This window comes from Mustela nivalis, assembly GCF_964662115.1.
Source record: "Mustela nivalis genome assembly, chromosome: 4".
NCBI lineage: Eukaryota > Metazoa > Chordata > Mammalia > Carnivora > Mustelidae > Mustela > Mustela nivalis.
The window spans coordinates 143,463,948-143,485,072 of record NC_139023.1 but is presented as its reverse complement, the minus strand read 5'-3'; the positions used below and the strand labels follow the sequence as shown (position 1 = coordinate 143,485,072).

At 38.3% G+C, this 21,125-nt stretch overlaps 1 protein-coding gene across 1 annotated transcript in view; it reads left to right on the top strand.

Annotated features, from left to right (window-relative positions):
- Positions 1-21,125, top strand: part of EDNRA (endothelin receptor type A) — a 60,785-nt gene that overhangs the window by 15,607 nt on the left and 24,053 nt on the right. The window contains exon 3 of the mRNA XM_082728964.1: positions 16,505-16,632. Coding sequence (XP_082585090.1) covers positions 16,505-16,632 — 128 coding nt within the window. The remainder of the gene's footprint in view (positions 1-16,504; positions 16,633-21,125) is intronic.

Below are 21,125 nucleotides of genomic sequence, written 5' to 3'. Positions count from 1 at the left end.
TCCTTCTCTCTCTCTGCCTGCCTCTCTGCCTACTTCTGATCGCTGTCTGTCAAATAAATAAATAAAATATTTTTTAAAAAATAGTGCATTTGTGTATATTCTCAAATGCATCTTTGTATGCACACATATGCTGAAATAAATATTTTACACACGTATATGACCTACATATGGATACATTAAAATACATATATAATCGTTACATATCAATATATACCTATATATTAAATATATATTATAAACCTTGATTATAAATCTTTAATATAAATTTTGATCAGTAATTTGGAGAACTTATCAGGGCATGGTACAGTATTAGGAATTGGGCAGGATTTCCTAAACAGGAATTATTTTCTAAAATGCTCCAAAGACCCGTGAGGTATATATGTGAATTTTGTTCATTATAATTCTTCTTCTTCTTTTTTTTAAGATTTTATTTATTTATTTGACAGAGAGATTGCACAAGTAGGCAGAGAGGCAGGCAGGGAGAGAGGAGAAAGCAGGCTCTCTGCCGAGCAGAGACCCTGATGCGGGGCTTGATCCCAGGACCCTGAGATCATGACGTGAGCCAAAGGCAGAGGCTTAACCCACTGACCCACCCAGGGGCCCCTACTGTAATTCTTCTTTGCCTTTCAAGCAAATCTATTAACTGCCTCCATAATGGATAATCCCCAGATCAACTCACACATTTGCTAAGTGTCTATAGAAAACACAGATGTAGAATAGTCATGACTTTGAGTGGCACGCATTCTGTTTGAGAATACAAAGGCATACCATCAAGTTAGCCCAAATGCCACTGTAATTTTATACTTTAGTGTTTTGCTGGAAGTTTTTGAGACCATCAAACACAGACACATGAAAAACATTTTGAATGCTAAACACCTATTAGCCTTTTCTTTAAAAACAGAAACACTGTCATTTCTCCTTCTCCCAAAGTAATATATGCATCTAAAACAAAACTAGTCAAATTAATTTCAAGAGCTACAGAAATAAAATTAGGTTTCAGCATTTCCCATTGAGGCTATAATAAATGGTTATTTATTTTAAAATGTTGAAACACAGCATGAAATGCATATTTAAAAACCATGATTGCAGACAGTAAATGTTATGACAGTTTAAGTTGAAATGATGAAATTTTCCACACAATCTCTCTGAGGTTAATTTTCTTAAATACATATCTTGGCTGTGTCAGTTGCTAGGTAAAACTTGGAGATTTAGTTATAATCTTGTTACCACACTGGTAAGGGAGGGTTGCTATAGAAATTTACCAAGCTGTAGCTTATGAAGACAGTAAAATTCCTCTTAATGTCATCCACAAAATTTCCACTGCAGCATCCTGAAAAAGAAATTGTATTCAGCAAAACCACTGACTGTGGGGCGCTTGGATGGCTCAGTGGGTTAAGCCTCTGCATTTGGCTCAAGTCATGATTTCAGGGTCCTGGGATAGAGCTCTGTATCAGGCTCTCTGCTCAGCGGGGAGCCTACTTCCTCCTCTCTCTCTGCCTCCTCTCTGCCTACTTGTGATCTCTGTCTGTCAAATAAATAAATAAAATCTTCAAAAAGAACAAAACAATGACTTGATTTCAAATGGAACTTAAATGGTCTTACAATGCAGATATTACATACTCCCAGAAAGTATTCAGAAGTGTGTAAAATGTGTGAGCCTTGGGTTTTGTAATCTTATGAAAAGGCATTTGAACTCAGGTAATGTGTTGAAACTTTTCCTGATTTTTGTTCCAAGGAAATCGTTAGCTTCACAGTAATATTTTCATTAGCGTTATGGACTGACCCTAAATTTGCCTCCAGTTCCCCGGGCCACCGTAAAGGACGGGAAGTGAATTTGGAAGGTAGTAGACATTAAAAGGAAGAGTCCAGTATTTCATCTGCAAGCCGTCAGTACTCACCACTTCTGCTTTTTCCTGACTCTCTGACCCAGGGGTGGGCAAGATATGACCAGTGGGCCAAACCCTACCCAATGCCTATTTTTATAAATGAATTTTTTGGAACATAACCATACCCAATTACGTACATAAATAGTTTTGACAGATACCTTATGGTCTGCAAAGGCTAAAATATTTGCTATCTGGCCATTTACAAAAAAAAAAAAATTATCAACCTCTGTGACATCTCACCAACTACCCTGCTCCTGTTTCATCCCTGCCTTTCATTCTCCTTCATTTTGTTCCCTAGCAGATCAAAACTCAAAACCCGAACTTCAAAAATATTACTACATTTTCCTACCTTTGATTTTTTTTAAGTAGCTTTGGCCTTCAATCTTCCACAAAAGTAAATGGGCATTATCCCAAGAAATTGAAATATGGTTCTTTTTTTACAAATGGTTTGTGACTGATCTAGAATAAATCACTAGATCTCTCAAGTCATTATTTTTAGATGAAAAAAATAATGAAGGGCCCCCAATTAATGGAGTCTTATTAGGCATAATGACACATAAGGTGACTACTAATATCAGTTAGAAGAACAGCTAGGGGCTGTTATCATCTCTTTGTCTTCCCCCATTTAGTTATCATGCATCAGAACTTCGGCCTCATTGAGGGTCTTAGTGACCAAGTATCCATGAAGCCTCTTGGACAAATCATGTATTGTGGTCAAAACTGAAGAAGTTCTAAATTCTTTGTCATGAATTTAGAGATGTTCACTGTATTGTCTTTCAAACAATGAAGAGCAGCACTAAACTAGGTGACCAGATCTTTGGGCAGCCATTCATGTTTCAGTTTAAGAAAAAAAAAGCCATTCATGTTTCAGTAAAGGAGACTATTCCATCTATTTGGGGGAAATTTCATGCCAAAAAAACAAACAAACAAACAAAAAACAAAAAAGAGTACTCTCTAAAATCTTGAAGACAAAACCTTTACATATTTGGAATTATTTTGTCAGAAAATCACTGCACTTTATATTTCTTTGATAAGCCAATTAAATTACATGATTATAAGTTAAAATAAATGACTTCTTTTTTTTAATCTCTGTGTGCTATAAAATTCAAGGAATTTGAGGACCATGGGCCAAAGGGCCATATTGCAAAAGGGAAAGTCGGGAAAGGATCAGAAATACTCTGCATTCCTTTTTTATACACTGTGTGTGTGTGTGTGTGTGTGTGTGTGTGTGTACACATGTAATTTTGTGGCATCAGATATTCTCTGTATATATTAACCCTTTCTTAGTTGCTGGGGGAAAGAAGGAGGTGCTATGGGGGTTGGAGGAAAGAAGACAGTGTTGGGTGATGGATCCATCCCTGGGGCTCAACTCTTAGACACTATGTAATTCATCAGGTACACAGAAGACAGTTCATATATATTTAGGAAAAGAAGAAGAGATGGAAGGAGGTAGGGAAAGAGGCAGGGACCACAGATTCTCAGCATGTGAGGCATCAACGTCTTTGGTTCCAATTGTGTGAACCAGAACACTGAGCTGTTTATAATCTTACTGAGATACTAATTCAAATCGGTCCTGCTTTCAGGTTGATAGAATAAAAGCAGTCCCTCAGCTGACAGACCAGAGCCCACCTCTACCATGGTTCTGAAATTCTTAACTTGTTTGCAGTAACTCTTAACTCTCATGAAATAGTAGAAGTTTCATAGTTGGTGGAAATGGTCCAGAAGACAAAGCTGGTACAGAATTGTTTATATCTAATAAAATATTACTGCTTAGCCAGAAATGGCTAAATGAATGAATGGATAAATGAGTATTTATTAACCTGAATATGCATTTGAATAAATGAATGAATGGAGAAGAGTAAGTGCCTTAGGGCTTAATAATTGTTATCAGTCCCTTTTTAGGTTCCTTGATCCTCAAGTGCATCCCCTCATTCTGTTCAAACTATCTCTTCTCTGCGAAAGATATCCATGACCAATGACTAAAAGCTATTTGGGTAATTTTCATGTTATGTATATTTTGCCACAATTAAGAATAATTTTTTAAACTAGGGACATAAATGAAAATGTAGAAATATAAAACTTTAGGGACAAAAAGGAAGAAAATCTTTGGGATCTAGGACTAGGTAAAGAGTTCTTAGACTTGATACCTGAAAGACAATCTATAAAAGAAAAAAAATGATAAATAGAACTTCATCAAAACTTAAAACTTTTGCTCTGCAAAGAACCCTCTTAGGAGGATGAAAGAAGGCTACAGACTAGGAGAAAATATTTGTAATCAACAAATCCTACAAAGCCTAATATCTAGAATATATAGGAAACTCTCAAAACTCAACAACAAAAAACAATCGAAATAGAAAATGGGGAAAAATATAAACAGAAATTTTGTAGAAGAGAATATACAGATGACCCAATAAACATACAAAAAGATGTTCAATGTCACCAGCCATTAGGGAAATACAAAATGGAAACCACAGTAAGATATCACTACACGCCTATCAGAAAGGCTAAAATAAACATACATTTGTAGAACCACTCTAGCAAGAAGTTTGGATGTTTAATATAAAACTAAGCATGCAGTTATGGTCAGATCCAGCAATTGCACTCTTGGGCGTTTATTCCAAAGTAATGAAAATTATGTTCATGCAAAAACCAGTTCATGCATGTTCATAGTAGCTAATTTGTAATAACCAGAACCCAGAAACAACTCAGATGTTCTCAGTGGATGAGTGGTTAAACAACTATGGTACATCCATTTCATGCAATACTACTCAAAATTAAAAAGGAACAAGCTATTGAGATATATAATTTGGATGAACCACAAGGGAACCATGCTGAGTGGAAAAAAAAAAAGCCAATCTCAAAAGATTTTATATTATATAATTCCATTTATATAACATCCTTGAAATGACAGTTATAGAGACTGAGGACAGATCAGTGGTTACTAGGAGTTAGGAATGGGGAAGGGGACGCAAAGGGAGTGTGGTTATCAAAGAACATCAAAAGGGCTCCTTGTGTGAAGGGCCTGTTCCGTATCTTTTTTTTTTTTTTAAAGATTTTATTTATTTATCAGAGAGAGGGAGAGAGCAAGCACAGGCAGACAGAATGGCAGGCAGAGGCAGAGGGAGAAGCAGGCTCCCTGCTGAGCAAGGAGCCCAATGTGGGACTCGATCCCAGGATGCTGGGATCATGACCTGAGCCGAAGGCAGCTGCTTAACCGACTGAGCCACCCAGGCGTCCCAGCCTGTTCCATATCTTGACTGGTGGTGGATACACACACATACATGACCTAAAATTACATAGAAATAAATACAAACCAATGAGTAACATTGGAGGAATATAAATAATATTGCTGGATCATATTAATATAAAAAAGATAGTACCAGTTTAGAGTCCCACCAACATTATATGACAGTTCCAATGCCTCCACATGCTCACCAACACTTATTATTATCAACTTTTTCATTATAGCCATTATAATGATGTGTAATAGTATCACATTGTGGTTTTAAGTTCTATCTCCCTAATAGACTCATGATTTTGAATATCTTACATTGTCATCTTCTTAGCTATATATATCTACTTTGGTGAAATGTCTATTTAAATCTCTCATAGTTTTTAATTGTTACTTATCTTTATATTTTTTAACTGTAGGAGTTTTTTATTTATTCTAGACAGAAGTCCTTCATCAGATATGTGATTTTCAAATATTTTTCCCACCCTGGTTTTTCTTTTCATCTTAACAGTGTCTTTTGAGAAACAAAAATTTTTAATTTTGACTAAATACAATTTATCACATTGTTCTTACATGGATCATATTTCTGGTGTCATATCTATGAAATCTTTGCCTAAATGAAGATCACAAAAAAATTCTCCAGTGTTTTCTCTAACACTTTCATAGTTTTAGCTCTCACATTTAGATGTATGATCACAGTTAATTTTTATGTAGGTTATGAGCTAAGCACCTAAGTTCATGTTTTCTTTGCATAAGCATATCCAGCTGCTCCAACACCATTTTTGAAAAGACTACCCTTTTATCATTGAATTGCCTTGGCACCTTTATCAAAACTCATTTGATAATAAATGTAAGAGTTTATTTCTGGACTTTTCTGTTCCAATGACCTATGTGTCTATTGTCATGCCACTACCATTCTGTACTGAAGTTTATAGTGAGTTTTTAAACAGATATTATAAGTCCTACTTTGTTCTTTTTTATTTTTTTTTCAAAATTATTTTGCTTATTCTAGGTTCTTTACAGTTATATATAAATTTTAAGATAGGGGCATCTGGGTGGCTCAGTCATTTAAGCATCTGCCTTTGGCTCAGGTGAGTCCTGGGACTGAGCCTCATATTGCCTGCTTCTCCCTCTGCCTCTGTCCCTTCTCCCCCCCCCCCCAACCCCCAACTTGTGCTCTCTTTCTCTCTCTCTCGCCCTCACTCTTAAATAAATAAATAATTTAGAAATTTAAGATAAATTTATTCATTTCCTTGAAGTTAGATAGGAATTGTATTGACCCTTTAGATGATTGCCATCTTAACAATATTGATTCTTCCAATCCATAAACATGTATTTAAATCTTTGATTTCTCCAGTATTGTGTAGCTTTCAGTACATGCCATACATTTCTTTTGTCAAATTTATTCCTATTGACACTATTTTGAGTGATATTGTCTCTTGATTTCATTTTTGGATTTTTCGATTTTCCATTTCTGGTATATTGAAATGCAACTGGTATTTGTATATTGCTCTTGTATGCTGTGACCTGCTAAATCCCTCACCATTACTCTTGCAGCAACAATTTTTTGTTGCTTTTGTTGTTGTTACTAGTGTGTCATGGTTAAGAATGCAATGACTATTAAAACAGTTTTGTGCCCCGTCTTGATTCCTGCTAAGGCATCCTGGTTTTACCCACCATTGTTTTTGTACCAGTAGGGCAAAAGGCAGTAATCTGCTAGTGTTATCTTGATCTTGCAGACCCTAGGAAAGGTTCTCAGGGATCCTTAGGAGTCACAGACAACACTTAAAAGAACCACTGATCTAGATGATCTGTAAGCACAGATCAAGCCTGTCCAAGCCTGAAACAGTTTTGAAATTCTAAGATAAGTGTTGTTTACCAAACTTGTCTTAATAACATTTGATTAAATGGCTGATTTTCATGGCAGTTAATATTCCTTAAACCAGTACAAGTATTTCTAAGTAATTGAGTGTCTAGAAAAGGAAACTTGGCGTCACTGTAGACTAATTACATTAGACTGCAAACTTGTATGTTTTCTGTTCTGTTTCCTTACTCCTTTTGGACAGAAAGAAGGTCAAAGAGGACCAGAAGAGTCACAGATGGGAAAGATAAAAGAGAAATTGGGGGAAAAAATCCTATAAAATCAAGGGAAGGACTGAGGTCAGATTAGGGGTAAATGGAGTTGATGGTAGTTTCAGAGAAACCAGTTACAGAGTACTGATGTGAAAAAGAAATCACACAATTTATGAGCTGGCAAAGAATTTAAAGATAAGAAATGTTGGGCCAGAACTAGATTATTTGGCAGAGGAGGGAAGCAAGGCCCCAAAATTTCTGACAGGACAGGACTAGAGCTGGAAGTCAGGATTGCCAGTTTCCCCCTCAGGATGTTCCACTCTTCTCTCTTCCCATTATATATAACTTTTATGGTTTTAATATTCTCTATACCACACATAGCACTTCCCCCAGAAGATAGCCAGGCTTCCAAAACTTTAATAGTGAATTGTTAAAATGCACGGCATTCTTCGGCGAAGAATCACATGACTGGTAATTCGGACATCTTAGGTATGTTTTTTCTATTTCACTTTATGTCTCAGCTATTGGAAAGCTTGAAGTTTTGTTGTCGAATGAGTTTCTGTCATTAAATACTCAAAATCACCTCAAACGTAGGTACTATGTCATGTCAGCTTCAGCATCAATTGTATTCTCCCCACCCACCCCCCAAGTCACATGGGATACCATATCTTCACGCTTCATACCATTTCTTGGTTGGGTCATTGTTTCTAACTACACATAGCATAATTAATGTCCTGTGACCACGTGACATACTTTACAATGAAGATCTAACTCCAGTTTTTAAGATTTTGTACATTAAATTATTAAATAAGCTGCATACCTTCAACTATGCCATTGGTTTTCCCTTTTTCCTACTTATCACTAATTCTTGTTAAGTCTTTTGTAGGTACTCCTTAGATCTTTATGTGGGGATCTCTACCAGTTTGTTTTGTTTTGCTTTGTTCTGCTTTGGTTTTGCCTGCAGGTTTCTTTTAAATAAATACCAGCATGTACTACCATAGACAGTGCTGATTAAAAGAAACAATAAAATTTTTCATTAGGCTTTGGTCCTTACTGTGTATCCAGGTCAGAGCACTTATTGTCTATAATTAACTATGTTTGCACTGTGTTACAAGAAAACGTAAGCCTCCAGTCATGACACATATATAAAAGCTTTCTCCATTCAGGAAAAACCAGGTTTATTTTTTTCCAACATGAATCTTCTCTCGATTATGAATGAAATCTTTAAGTATTGACACATATCTTTGGCACTGACCTGTATAATTTTGATATTGAGTACTTCTAATGTTCCTGCTTTAAAGAAGTTTCATTCTTCTCCACCCAAGGATCCTTTGGTTTTCTGCATGCAAAGCAAGCAGAAGTCTCAGGTCCCTTGCTTCTAGATTGGCATCCTTACGCAAACAGAGTTATTTGAAAGAGACATTTCATTCCTAGCCTTCAGGTAACCGAGACTGTTGAGGATAATAAGCCCATATCTTTCTTCTAAAGAAGAACCTTCATGGCTTTGGAACGCTGGTTTTAGAAACTACTTTTCTTCTTTTTCTTTCCTCTCCTCCTTTTGTTTTGTTTTGTTTTAAGATTTTATTAAAGAGTGGCTGGCAGAGGGAGAAACAGGCTCCCTGCTGAGCCAGGAGCCCAATGCCAGGATTCCATCTCAGGATCCTGAGATCATGACCTGAACCAAAGGGCCGTTTAACCGACTGAGCCACCCAGATGTCCCCACTTGGTCATTCTAAATAGCTATGTTATTTAGATTCTAAAAAGTTAAGACCTCAGCAAAAATGGAAACCCTCACATTTCAATAGTGTAAGATGGCGGGCAGCGAGGAGTAGCAACAATCCCATGTTTCCCAGGGGTGAGCAGAGTAGTGGGAGCAGAGCCTCAAGGGAACTAACACTTTAGGATCTATCAACATAGATCAGAGGCCAGGCCCTTCTGAGTGCTTTTTGCCTGGATTAATTCATTTCATACCCACATGCACTGGAGGGCATAGATTCTCTTATTATCTCTTGTCTTCTCTGAGGCCACAGTCACTTGTCTAAGTGATGCCAGGGGCCATCTCAGACTCCAGATCCTGTTCTCTCCGCCATTGTGCCAGACCACCTTCTCCTTCTGTTGAGCTGCCACGGCATGTTGCTTACGGCTTTTAAGGACTGTTAGGTCTGTTCATCACGTGGCTAGTCATTTCCTTCAGAATGAGGTCACTTGTGCTTGGGTCTTCTACCACCCTACGCCCGCCGTGACCGGAGGATCCTCCTTCCCGTTCTCAGGGAAAAACGGGACGAACAGCAGGGACTGGTAACAAACAGCTCACTCCTCCAGAGCCTTAGTTCTGCTAATCCCGCTGTTTGGATTGTCTCACCTGCTGTCTACAGGAATCCTCTGAGGTAGCTGTCACCTGGTCTTCATTTTCTAGAGGAGGGAACTCAAAAGCAATGAAGTTAATCAGCAAGTCCGGGTCACACAGGAACATAGCAGAGCCTTAAGTCCTAGGGCCCGCTCTTAACTGCTGTGCAAAGCCACTTGCTTTAATGTAAAAGAAGTGCTTCTGGGTCCCCCTAGGTCACTGAGGGCCTCCGGCACCAGAATTGCGAAACTTTATGGAGTTGCTGCTCTGCTCTGCATTCACCATGCGCTCCAAATTTGGGGCTGGTCAGGAGGCAAAAAGGGCCTGTCGAAGGAAAACCTATGTGGAAAAGTACAAGCCACGGTTTTTACTTCATTTATTTCTATGAAAACTCTGTGTGGGGCACCCAGGTGGCTCTGTCAGTTTAGTGTCGCCCTCAGCTCAGGTCCTGATCCCAGCGTCCTGAGATGGAGCCCCACATTAGGCCTCTGCCTGCTTCTCCCTCCACCACTCCCCCACTCATGCATTTTTCTCTCTTTCTCTCTCTCTCAAATAAATGAATAAAATCTTAAAAAAAAAAAAAAATCTCCGCCTCAATCCTGAAACAATTAAAACATAAAGGAAAAGCCAAATCCATTCTCAGTCACGCACAGTGATTTATTTTATTGTATCCAATTTGAGATTTGCAACAGCCAGAGAACATGTTCACATTAAAGGCTTGTCCTGGGCATCACAGGCATTATAATGAACTCAGTCTGTGCTATTGGAAGACGCTCTTGTTTACTACTGATTTGACTACTCAAGTGCTACATCCTGTGCTCTCTGCCATTCTCTCTGCCTCTCCCCCAGCAAGGAAGAAAACCTAAGGATCCCAAACGCGGACCTGGTCCATCATCTTCAAGTCCAAGTGACACTACCAGAATTCATGTTGAGGAGAAGAGAACAATTAATTTGAGATTTCCAGCTACTATCGACTGTGCTCCTAAATCCCTTGTTCCTGTCTAGGATGGGTGGAGCGGCCCGAAGGGAGGAAGAGAATCCCTCAGCCGCACCGGATGGGCTGGAAGGAAAATTAGCACACCAAAAAATGTGCCACTGGTTTTATTTATCCCATTATTAAGATGGCATGACAATAACAAAAGTAATGCTCAAGCAATAGCATTCAATGGCAAGAGATGACATCTGGAATAGATAAAGAGGGGTAAATTCATTTCTATTATCCTTGCTTTCATTACGTTGTGCATAAATGGTACATTTCCATTTATGATTACAAATTATAGCAATTCAAAATAACTAATGTTTGTGTGGCACAGATTCAGTTCGGAAAATTCTTTCATATGCACTGTTCTTATTGAGTCCTCAGATGGTCATCATACCGTTGGAGGTATGAGAACCACCCCACTTAACAAATACAGAAATGAAATGTACATGAGTTTACCCAAGGTCAGGTAGATCTTGATTTGGGTTTTTTTTTTTAATTATAATTATGTTCCGTTAGCCACCATTTAGTACATCATTCCTTTTTGATGCAGTGTTCACTGATTCATTAGTTGTGTGTAACAGGTAGATCTTGGACTTGAACCCAAGTCTTATGCATGCACAACCTAAGACGAATTGAGGGGGAAACAGCCGTATTCTTTAGTGCCAAGCTGGTGAGTCCTGAAACGTCAGGCTATAACATTCAGTGAAGTCACCTGATATTGAACCGTACCTTTATGTACTGATGCCTACAGGGACTACTGGGGGGAAGAAGTAGTGGAATGCAGGCCCTAAACTCGTATGAGTTTTGATTTCATATGTCTATGTCCTATTATATTTCTGCTCCTCCTGCACTACTGGGTCGTCAGCTATCATTTTTTGTGCTCAAAGTGCTTCTAGAGCAGTGGTTCTCCGAGTATGGTTGATGGGCCAGCCCTATCAGTATCCCCTGGAAACTTGTAAAGTAAGAGTGTAAAGGTGTAAAGTAAGTAAGGCTATAAAGTAAGAGTAAGTCCTTCTGTGGTGAAGATTCAGGCAGTTTGCCTATAAGGAAAGTGCGTGAGCTTGAGGACATAAATTTCACATCAGCCAATTGGCTCGTTACATTTTTGCTCACTTTCTGCTTGTTGTGTTCCAGAAAACTGACATCAACAGGTACAATGCACATTTCTGAAAGGTTCCTGCCATGTAGATGTTGCTTTGTATTAAGCACAGTGGTGGACAGAGATCCTGCTTTTGGATCTAGTCATTCTAAAAACAGGTTGCTTATGGGGGTAGCATGTGGTAGAAGTCCTTTGGTAAATCTGTTCTGACAGGTTAAAAAATGCAGCCTGTCAATTTTGTATTAGTTTGGACAGAATCCAAATCAGCCACACACATACATAATTTCTACATTAATTTGTGCCTTTCAGAGGCACAAATTTTAGTTTTCAGGTGATCGTGAACTTTATAGATGTAGATGATCGTGATCTTTGTATTTCAACTGTAGAAAAAATCTCGTAGGCTAGAACCAAGGAAAGTATCCTTCACTAGCATCCATACTCAGCAGGTTGCCCTCTCCTGTCTAAGTGATTGGTCTGTGGTGTCCTCTGTATCCACTTGAGAATGCAGTTAGATATGCTTCATGTTCCAGTGTCTGCTCTGTGGTTCTTATCAGGCTGGACAGTCTCATCAGAGCCCAGACTGCAAGGTCTCCAAAATTTGTGGCAGTTCCTCTTTAACCTGGAGTCTTAACTAGAACAGTGTTCTCCCACTTCCTCAAAGGACTCGCTGACAGGTGCATGGTTTCTTTCAATGTAAAAAATGGAAATATTACTCTGGGATACAGATAACTTCTAAATAAAAAGTAAATTACAAGAGGAATTTGTTTTTAAGGCAAAATTGGTACTGCCTAATTTCAAAATATGAAAATATTTTCTTGAATTAATGATTGAGGATTATTAATTCATTCAACACCTACTATGTGCTAGGGATTATGTGATGTCCTTGGAAGTTATAAATATGAGGGTTCATAAGAGCATAAGCCCTTGTATGACAAAAATAAGCTATGACTACCTGGTGCCTGATTAACCCTTTGAACCAATCCAACTTGTCAGTTTGTCACAGTGGTTTGGTTTTTCTTTCTTTGAATTGATAGTGGCTTATTAACATTAATAAAAATCAACTAGTTCCTTTGCTGTGGTCTAGACTTATCCTATATAGTTACTTATTTTTTCCTATCTTAGTCTGAATTCTTTCTTTGATGTGCTTTTCAAAATCAAAACCTTTTAATTAGACAATAGGACTGCTTACCAGGAAAGTTCACTAGGCAAAAAAGATCATAAGAAACTGTTAAAATATATTATTTCCATATGTTCCCACTCTTTTTAAAGGGCATTTGCTTTTATGTACAAAGGAACTTTTCTGGAAGAGAACATTTAACAATTAACAGTGGTTGCCCTTGGGCAGAGAGTTTAGGGGGCTTGATCACAAGGGAGATTTGCTTTTCATTTTATGTTTGTATACAACTTAGTTTTTGTCATTTAAAATATTGTTTTCAATTTTGAATGCTAGTAAATAAGAGCAAGGATGCATTCCCAGCAAGTAGTCTTTCAGAAGTTCTAAAATAACTCTTCTAAATAAGAGAAACATAGGTGAGCTACACTCTATGCCTCTTTGATTCCTTTATTGCTAAAACAGAGTGAACTGAGACTTGGAATGTAAAATTACTTCCACACTGGTTCCATGAGGAAAGATTAACAAGCAGAACCTACCTGATAATGGGGCCTCTTTGAGGAAGCCACCTTTAAACAGAAAAGGAAGAAGTTACCCCTACAGTGCCCTAATTTCCCCTGGTTGCATTAGGACAGTTACTATCCATACATCCTTTCAGAATGAAGTGGATATAGGTTAGAGAAATCTGCACTGTGATTGTTTGGAAATGTCCTCCAATGATTTTTTTTTTTTTTTTAAGATTTATTTACTTAGAGTTGTGGACAGGGGAGGGAAGAGAGAGAGAGAGAGAGAATCCTGAGTAGACTCCCCGCTGAGCATGGAGTCTAACTTGGAGCTCCATCCCATGACCCTGAGATCATGACCTGAGCCAAAACCAAGAGTTGGACACTTAACCAACTGAGTAACCCAAGCATCCCATCCAGTGATTTATTTCCTTTCCCTTTGTCTTTAATTTCCAAGACGAATCGATGCTCACTCCTGGGGAAAGGAAAAATAACAGCGAAAATAACAAAACTGTTTCAAAGAAAGACAATTCTATGATTTTTTAAAAAATATTTTATTTATTTATTTGACAGACAGAGATCACAAGTAGGCAGAGAGGCAGGCAGAGAGAGAGAGAGAAAGAGAGGAGGAAGCAGGCTCCCCACCAAACAGCCCGATGCGGGGCTCAATCCCAGAACCCTGGGACCATGACCCGAGCCGAAGGCAGAGGCTTTAACCCACTGAGCCACCCAGGCGCCCCAATTCTATGACTTTTTTAAGGTGTCCACCAATTCTGTGATATCTTTCCCTTCAGTCCTTCTTCTAGTTGAAACCCTAGTTGAAAACTTTGCCAAGCATGAAAAAGGAAAAAAGTCAATTAATCTTGGAAGGGCCTGAAAGAGTTCATGCTCAGTTGTGTTTTTCTCTGGATCATTTTTCTTACCACTTGTCATTTAGAACCTCAGAGGACTTCTTCAAAGTCCCCCTTGCTAAGCAAGAAACATCCATTCTCTCATTATTGGATCTGTGAATTGGGAAATCAATCCACATGGATATCAGGATCCTCTGTTTCTGAAATGAACCAACCATAACAACTCAGTCACTGTAAAGCATACCCTGTAACAATTCCTACACATTTTAATTACATCTCTGTAGTCTTCAGGGAGAATTGCACTTGCATGACAAAATATTAAACTCTCATTCTATAAAAAGTGGTTTTCAGGTTTTTGTCTCTTTATGGGGGGAAATTCATCTCAGAAATAGTGTTTTATATCTTTACTTGCATCAAGCATTACCAACCAGCAATCAGCAATGGTATAATTATTTGTTAGTTTCAGGAAAACCATCAAGAGTTTAGGGCAGTGTTCCTGTGAAAAGCCCACCAATTGTCCTTGGACAAAAGTTTATGCAAAAGTTCTGAGAAGATAGTGACAAAGACTCATCAGAGTGCAGGGGAAAAAGAAAGAGAGGAGAGGCAGAATTGGATTCCTCAATTCAAAATACGTTCAGGAAAGTATTCAAAAGAAAGGGAAATATACAGGCAACAAACTGAAAGTTGCTGAAGGGGAGGTAGGCGGGTAATTGCCTGATGGGCATTAAAGATGGCACTTGATGGGGCGGCTGGGGGGCTCAGTCTGTTAAGCGGCTTCCTTCCGCTCAGCCTTCCACTCAGGTCATGATCCCAGGGTCCTGGGATCAAGCCCAGCATCGGGTTCCCTGCTTTGCAGGAGCCTGCTTCTCCCTGCCCTCCCTGCTTCTGCTCTCTCTCGCTATCTCTAGCACTATCTGTCTCGCTCATATAAATAAATAAATAAAATCTTTGAAAAGAAAGATAGCACTTGATGGAACAAACACTGGGTGTTGTCAGTAGCTGATGAATCACTAAATTCTATCCCTGAAAATAATAACAGTGTAAGTTAATTAAATTGAATTGAAATTTAAAAACTTTTAAAAATGAAAGGGAAATATGTTTGAAGACTAAAAAGAGAGGATTTCTGAGATAAGTCATACCAAGGTCTTAGCCATAAAAATAGAATTTTAGAGAACCCTACATTACTAAATTCTCAAAATGAGGATTATGTTAATGACCACATTGACCATGAAATTAAACCTCACATAATCTTTTAGATATGTCAGAAGAGAAATTCAAAGCTCTCCTCAGAGCTACTAAAGCAATAAATACATTGCAAAAAAAGAGAGAAAAGGTGTGTCAAGTTAGTAGGACGATTTTTCCTATTGAGTGGAATCCATTTCTATTCTGAGTCAGCAAATTTAGAAAGGAAATCAATACCATATTTACTCTAAAAAGGCATCATGTGTTCAGCAGAGTCTCCCCCTTTCAAGTAGCTGAGCTAGTATTTAAGCCCATGATCCTGGTATAATACTTAATTAGATAAATACCAGCAACTCACAGGGGGTTTTATGATCTTGCTACTTGCCATGGCCACTAGAGGGTATCCATTTTTCCTTCCAACAGAGGTTTTTAATTGTCAACATTTAAGAAAAGACTTTGGGGCAAATGCTACAAACTGATCACAGTAACCACATTTGTCTGTAGGATAAAGGGAGGTTTAAGCCTAAATAAAGAAAGGCCACTTAGGATACACCTGGTGAAGCAGAATGAGCCCCATCGGCACAGAGGAAAGGTTAGGTTCAAAATGACTCCAAGGTGTTAAGCTGCTGACAAGTCAGTACATCCTAAACTACTTCCTTTTTCCAGGACTCCCCATCAACTCACATTCGGAGCCCATGCTGCTTATCAAGAGATAATATAATCCTCCGATACTGCTACTTGAAAACTAACTTTACTTGTGGGTTAGTAAAAATAGATAAGAGATAACTGCCTCCCTTCTCAGTCAAACCGTCACCCGAACCCTAACTTTTTGCTGCTCTTTGAAAAGTAGGTGGTCATTTGCATCGACTTGGATGGGACTGGAAGGGATTATGCTAAGTAAAATAAGTCAAGCAGAGAAAACTACTATCCTATGGTTTCACTCGTATATGGAACATAAGGAATAGCATGGAGGACATTAGGAGGAGAAAGAGAAAAATGAAGGGGGAGAAGTGAGGGGGGAGATGAACTATGAGACCATGGACCCTAATGGAGGAAACAAACAAACTGAGGTTTCCGAGGGGAAAGCGTGAAGGGAGGAGGTCGCTGGTGATGGGTATTGAGGAGGGCACGTGTTGTGATAAGCACTGGGTGTTATACACAACTGAGGAATGTAAGTGTCCACGTTTTGCGTGCCGCCTCTGTTGTTTGTTTCTGACCCTGGTGTCTCCTTCTTTCAGCTGCTGGCGAGCCACTGGCCTTTCGATCACAATGACTTCGGCTTGTTTCTTTGCAAGCTGTTCCCCTTTTTGCAGAAGTCCTCGGTGGGGATCACCGTCCTCAATCTCTGCGCTCTCAGCGTTGACAGGTAATGGGGTTCTCTCCCTCCACTCATGTTGGGTTTCGAAAAGCATTTTTCTCAAAAAGAAGAGAAGTCAAGAAGCCTTGAGAGTTGGTGCACGGGACAGTTGTTAATTAGTTTCAAGTGATTAAAATATTAACAGTCGAGCCCTACTGTTTAGAATCACTTTACACATTGGCTGATCATTAGCCATCTTTCGCTCAGCAATGTGTATCTAGAGCATTTTGCCAGTTATAGCTGTTTGGCACCCTATCGCAGCAAAGGAGAAGTGAACATATCGGATGGAAAGAACCTTGGAAAAGGACACTTTAGGACATGCAAATGCTATATTTTCCATGGTACATTTCTCATTAGAAAAAAAGTATATCATTCAGTTATAATACTTGATTACTTGAGCCGAGTGGTGAATACATAATATTGTTATATTCTTCTCAAAGTGTCTCTGAATGCCTGAAATGTTTCACAGTCTTTAAAAAGAGGGCAACAACAGAAGCACTCCATGATCGGATTTTGAAAAACCCATCAAGTTTCTCTTAGTCTTTCTGGAATTCTCCTCAAACAGGGATGCCAAGACTTCTCTAAAGGAGTCCTTCTAGATGATATTTTCTGCACCTCCTAACTTTCATAGCAGTAACTATAAAGAATGAAGTTAGGAACCATATAACACATTCTATGGCATCCCTTTATATTGAATATTTTCCAATGCAAATGCTCTTTAATGTCCCACTTAATTGATATACCAAAATTTAGAAGAGGTTTCCACTTTTGCTCTCTCACACTCTGTCAATCACTCTGTCAGAGCACCTGAGTCCCACCATCATAGAAATAAAAGACTCCTTTTCTTAACATTTAAGCCTTTACAGACATTCTGTTATCTATCACCTGCAATCACTTTGGGGGACTAAATCATTATTATAAAACATAAAAATATTCATCCCCTTAGTAGATGAAAATTATCCTGGCATCCTTTTTTTTTTTAATTTATTTTTTTATTTATTTTCAGCATAACAGTATTCATAATTTTTGCACCACACCCAGTGCTCCATGCAATCTGTGCCCTCTCTAATACCCACCACCTGGTTCCCCCAACCTCCCACCCCCCACCCCTTCAAAACCCTCAGATTGTTTTTCAGAGTCCATAGTCTCTCATGGTTCACCTCCCCTTCCAATTTCCCCCAACTCCCTTCTCCTCTCTAACTCCCCATGTCCTCCATACTATTTGTTATGCTCCACAAATAAGTGAAACCATAATAATTGACTCTCTCTGCTTGACTTATTTCACTCAGCATAATCTCTTCCAGTCCCATCCATGTTGCTACAAAAGTTGGGTATTCATCCTTTCTGATGGAGGCATAATACTCCATAGTGTATATGGACCACATCTTCCTTATCCATTCATCCGTTGAAGGGCATCTTGGTTCTTTCCACAGTTTGGCAACCATGGCCATTGATGCTGTAAATATTGGGGTACAGCTGGCCCTTCTTTTCACTACATCTGTATCTTTGGGGCACATGCCCAGTAGTGCAATTGCTGGGTCATAGGGAAGTTCTGTTTTTAATTTCTTGAGGAATCTCCACACTGTTCTCCAAAGAGGCTGCACCAACTTACATTCCCACCAACAGTGTAAGAGGGTTCCCCTTTCTCCACATCCCCTCCAACATATGTTCTTTCCTGTCTTGCTAACTTTGGCCATTCTAACTGGTGTAAGGTGATATCTCAATGTGGTTTTAATCTGAATCTCCCTGATGGCTAGTGATGATGAACATTTTTTTCATGTGTCTGATAGCCATTTGTATGTCTTCATTGGAGAAGTGTCTGTTCATATCTTCTGCCCATATTTTGATATGATTGTCTGTTTTGTGTGTGTTGAGTTTGAGGAGTTCTTTATAGATCCTGGATATCAACCTTTTGTCTGTACTGTCATTTGCAAATATCTTCTCCCATTCCGTGGGTTGCCTCATTGTTTTCTTGACTGTTTCCTTGGCTGTGCAGAAGCTTTTGATTTTGATGAAGTCCCAAAAGTTTATTTTCACTTTTGTTTCCTTTGCCTTTGGAGAAATATCTTGAAAGAAGTCGCTGTGACTGATATCGAAGAGATGACTGCCTATGTTCTCCTCTAGGATTCTGATGGATTTCATGGCATCCTTATTATAAATTACGCCACATATGCCTGTAATACCTGTGAAACACAAAGCAAAATGTTTATCAGTGTTCTTAAAAATAAATGTATTGCAAAAAAATGTATTGCTGAAATTACAGCACACAAAAATTCCTATAGTAGTTTAAAATGTAATGATGCTACTGACAGAATTGCTGCTGATGCAGTGGTAAACACGAAATCAGAGAGCATTTCTGCTTTACTAGTTGCATTCTCAGTTGTTCCCAGGAAAACCTGAGCTCTGTGTGCTTTTCTTCTGTTATCATAGCAAGCATTAAGGGCCACTGTATTAACACATGTATGGCGTGTAGGTGGCCACTGTGTCACTTCCACTGGACTAAATAATTGACTGTGTTACCTGTGGCCATGTCCTAAGAAACTGAGTAAGCATTTGTAATCTGTATTTTATTCACTAATGAGTTCTCACTCTGCTGTTCCTATTCCTAGCATCCAGTAGCATTATTTCATCTTGTATCCGAAGTGGTGTAGTATCTAAAAATTAAAGCACTTAAATTTATATCTGTGACATTACTAATAAGTGTAAAGTGCTTCCTGTATTTATCAAGTTGTATATTTAGAGATGTGGCTGTGTATGCTTATTACAAAATCCAATTAAATTTTTAATTACAATATAACTCTAGAATCCCTGTGGGGAAAAGAAAGAGAAAATAATCATTATAGTTTAAAAAAGAATTATGTTTCCTATATGCATACTCTTCCCATATGATAGTGCTAAATGTTATAAAGCTACAGTATTGAAAAGAGTATGGCGCAGGGGTACCTGTGTGGCTCAGTCAGTTAAGCATCTGATTCTTGATTTTGGCTCAGGTCATGATCTTAGGGTCTTGGAATCGAGCCTGCATTGTGCTCCATGCTGGGTGTGGTACCTGCTTGGAATTCTCTCTCTCTCTTACCCTCTGTTCCCTCCTCCCCAATCTAAAAACAAACAAGCAAACAAAAAGACAGTGTGGCACATATATATGAATATACTGAGAAATAAATGGGAAAGCCGGAAGCAGGTGTTACAGTGTATTAGAGTGTAATATAGACTGAAATCACTTTGAGTATAATGGGGAAAGGAAAAATAGTGCTATTTAGCCGTCTGGGGAAAAAGCACGTTAAAGTCTTATATTTTACTATATGTCAATAATAATATTTATAATAGTTACCACTTACTCCGTGTAAGTACATGCTAAGCCGTGTTAAAAATACTTTACAGCAGTTCTTGTCCTTAGTCCTTAGGACACCAGCTTGTGATGGTCCTGTAATCACCCTCACTTTACAGATGAGGGAGCTGAAGTCGGAAGAGATTAACCAAGGCCATTTGGTGACCAAGGCAGTAATCAACTATAAGTCGTCCACCTTGTCAACCACTACACTCCAGCATGTAAAAACTTATGCCATATAGAAGAAAATAGACTAATATCTTTTTGATCACTAGTAAAGGAGGACTTTTTGAACTTAAAAAGGTGGTAGAAATGCTAAATATAATTATAAAAGGATTTCAGGACATAAAACTTTAAACAAGCATTCATAAATTTAAAAAACAAATAAATCAAGAAGCTGGGGGAAATATTTGCAGCAAATACCTGTTAAAAAACCTACAACATTGAAGGGGTGGGGGGGTGGGAGGTGGGGTACCAGGTGGTGGGTATTAAGAGAGGGCACGGATTACATGGAGCACTGGGTGTGGTGCAAAAACAATGAATACTGTTATGCTGAAAATAAATAAAAAATAATAATAATAAAATAAAATTTTAAAAAAAGAAAAGAAAGACAAGATAAGACAAGAAAATAAAAGTCTGCTTTGGAGTTTCTGCCAACAACAAAAAAAAAACCTACAACATGCTAATACTCTTGGTAATCAAGGAGGCCACACAGATAAGTAATTAAAATCATAAGACTTCCATATAAAAAGAGTAGGACTATAAAACTACCAAAGAAACTTAAATGATTAATTAACATATGAATAATGTTCATGTAATCAGAGATTTCAGCTAAGAAAACATGTTTCTCAGTATCTGGTGGGAATAGAGATTTAAACAGCCCTTCAGGAAGGTAAAATCCTACAAATGCTTTTGTCTTATGACCCAGTAATTACAATTTTCAGGATTGATTCTAAGAAAACAATCTAAAAAATTTGGACAGAGAATTCATGCACAAAAATGTGCTTTATAAAATTATTTACGGGAAAATATAGCAATCTTATTACCCCATGTTAGGCCACTGGAGAAGGTGGCTAAATGTAACTGACGTGTGTAGGTATATGAATATAAAATTCCTTGAAGATAACGTGACAAATATTAGCAGTAGTTATATCTCGGGATGGGATGATGGGTA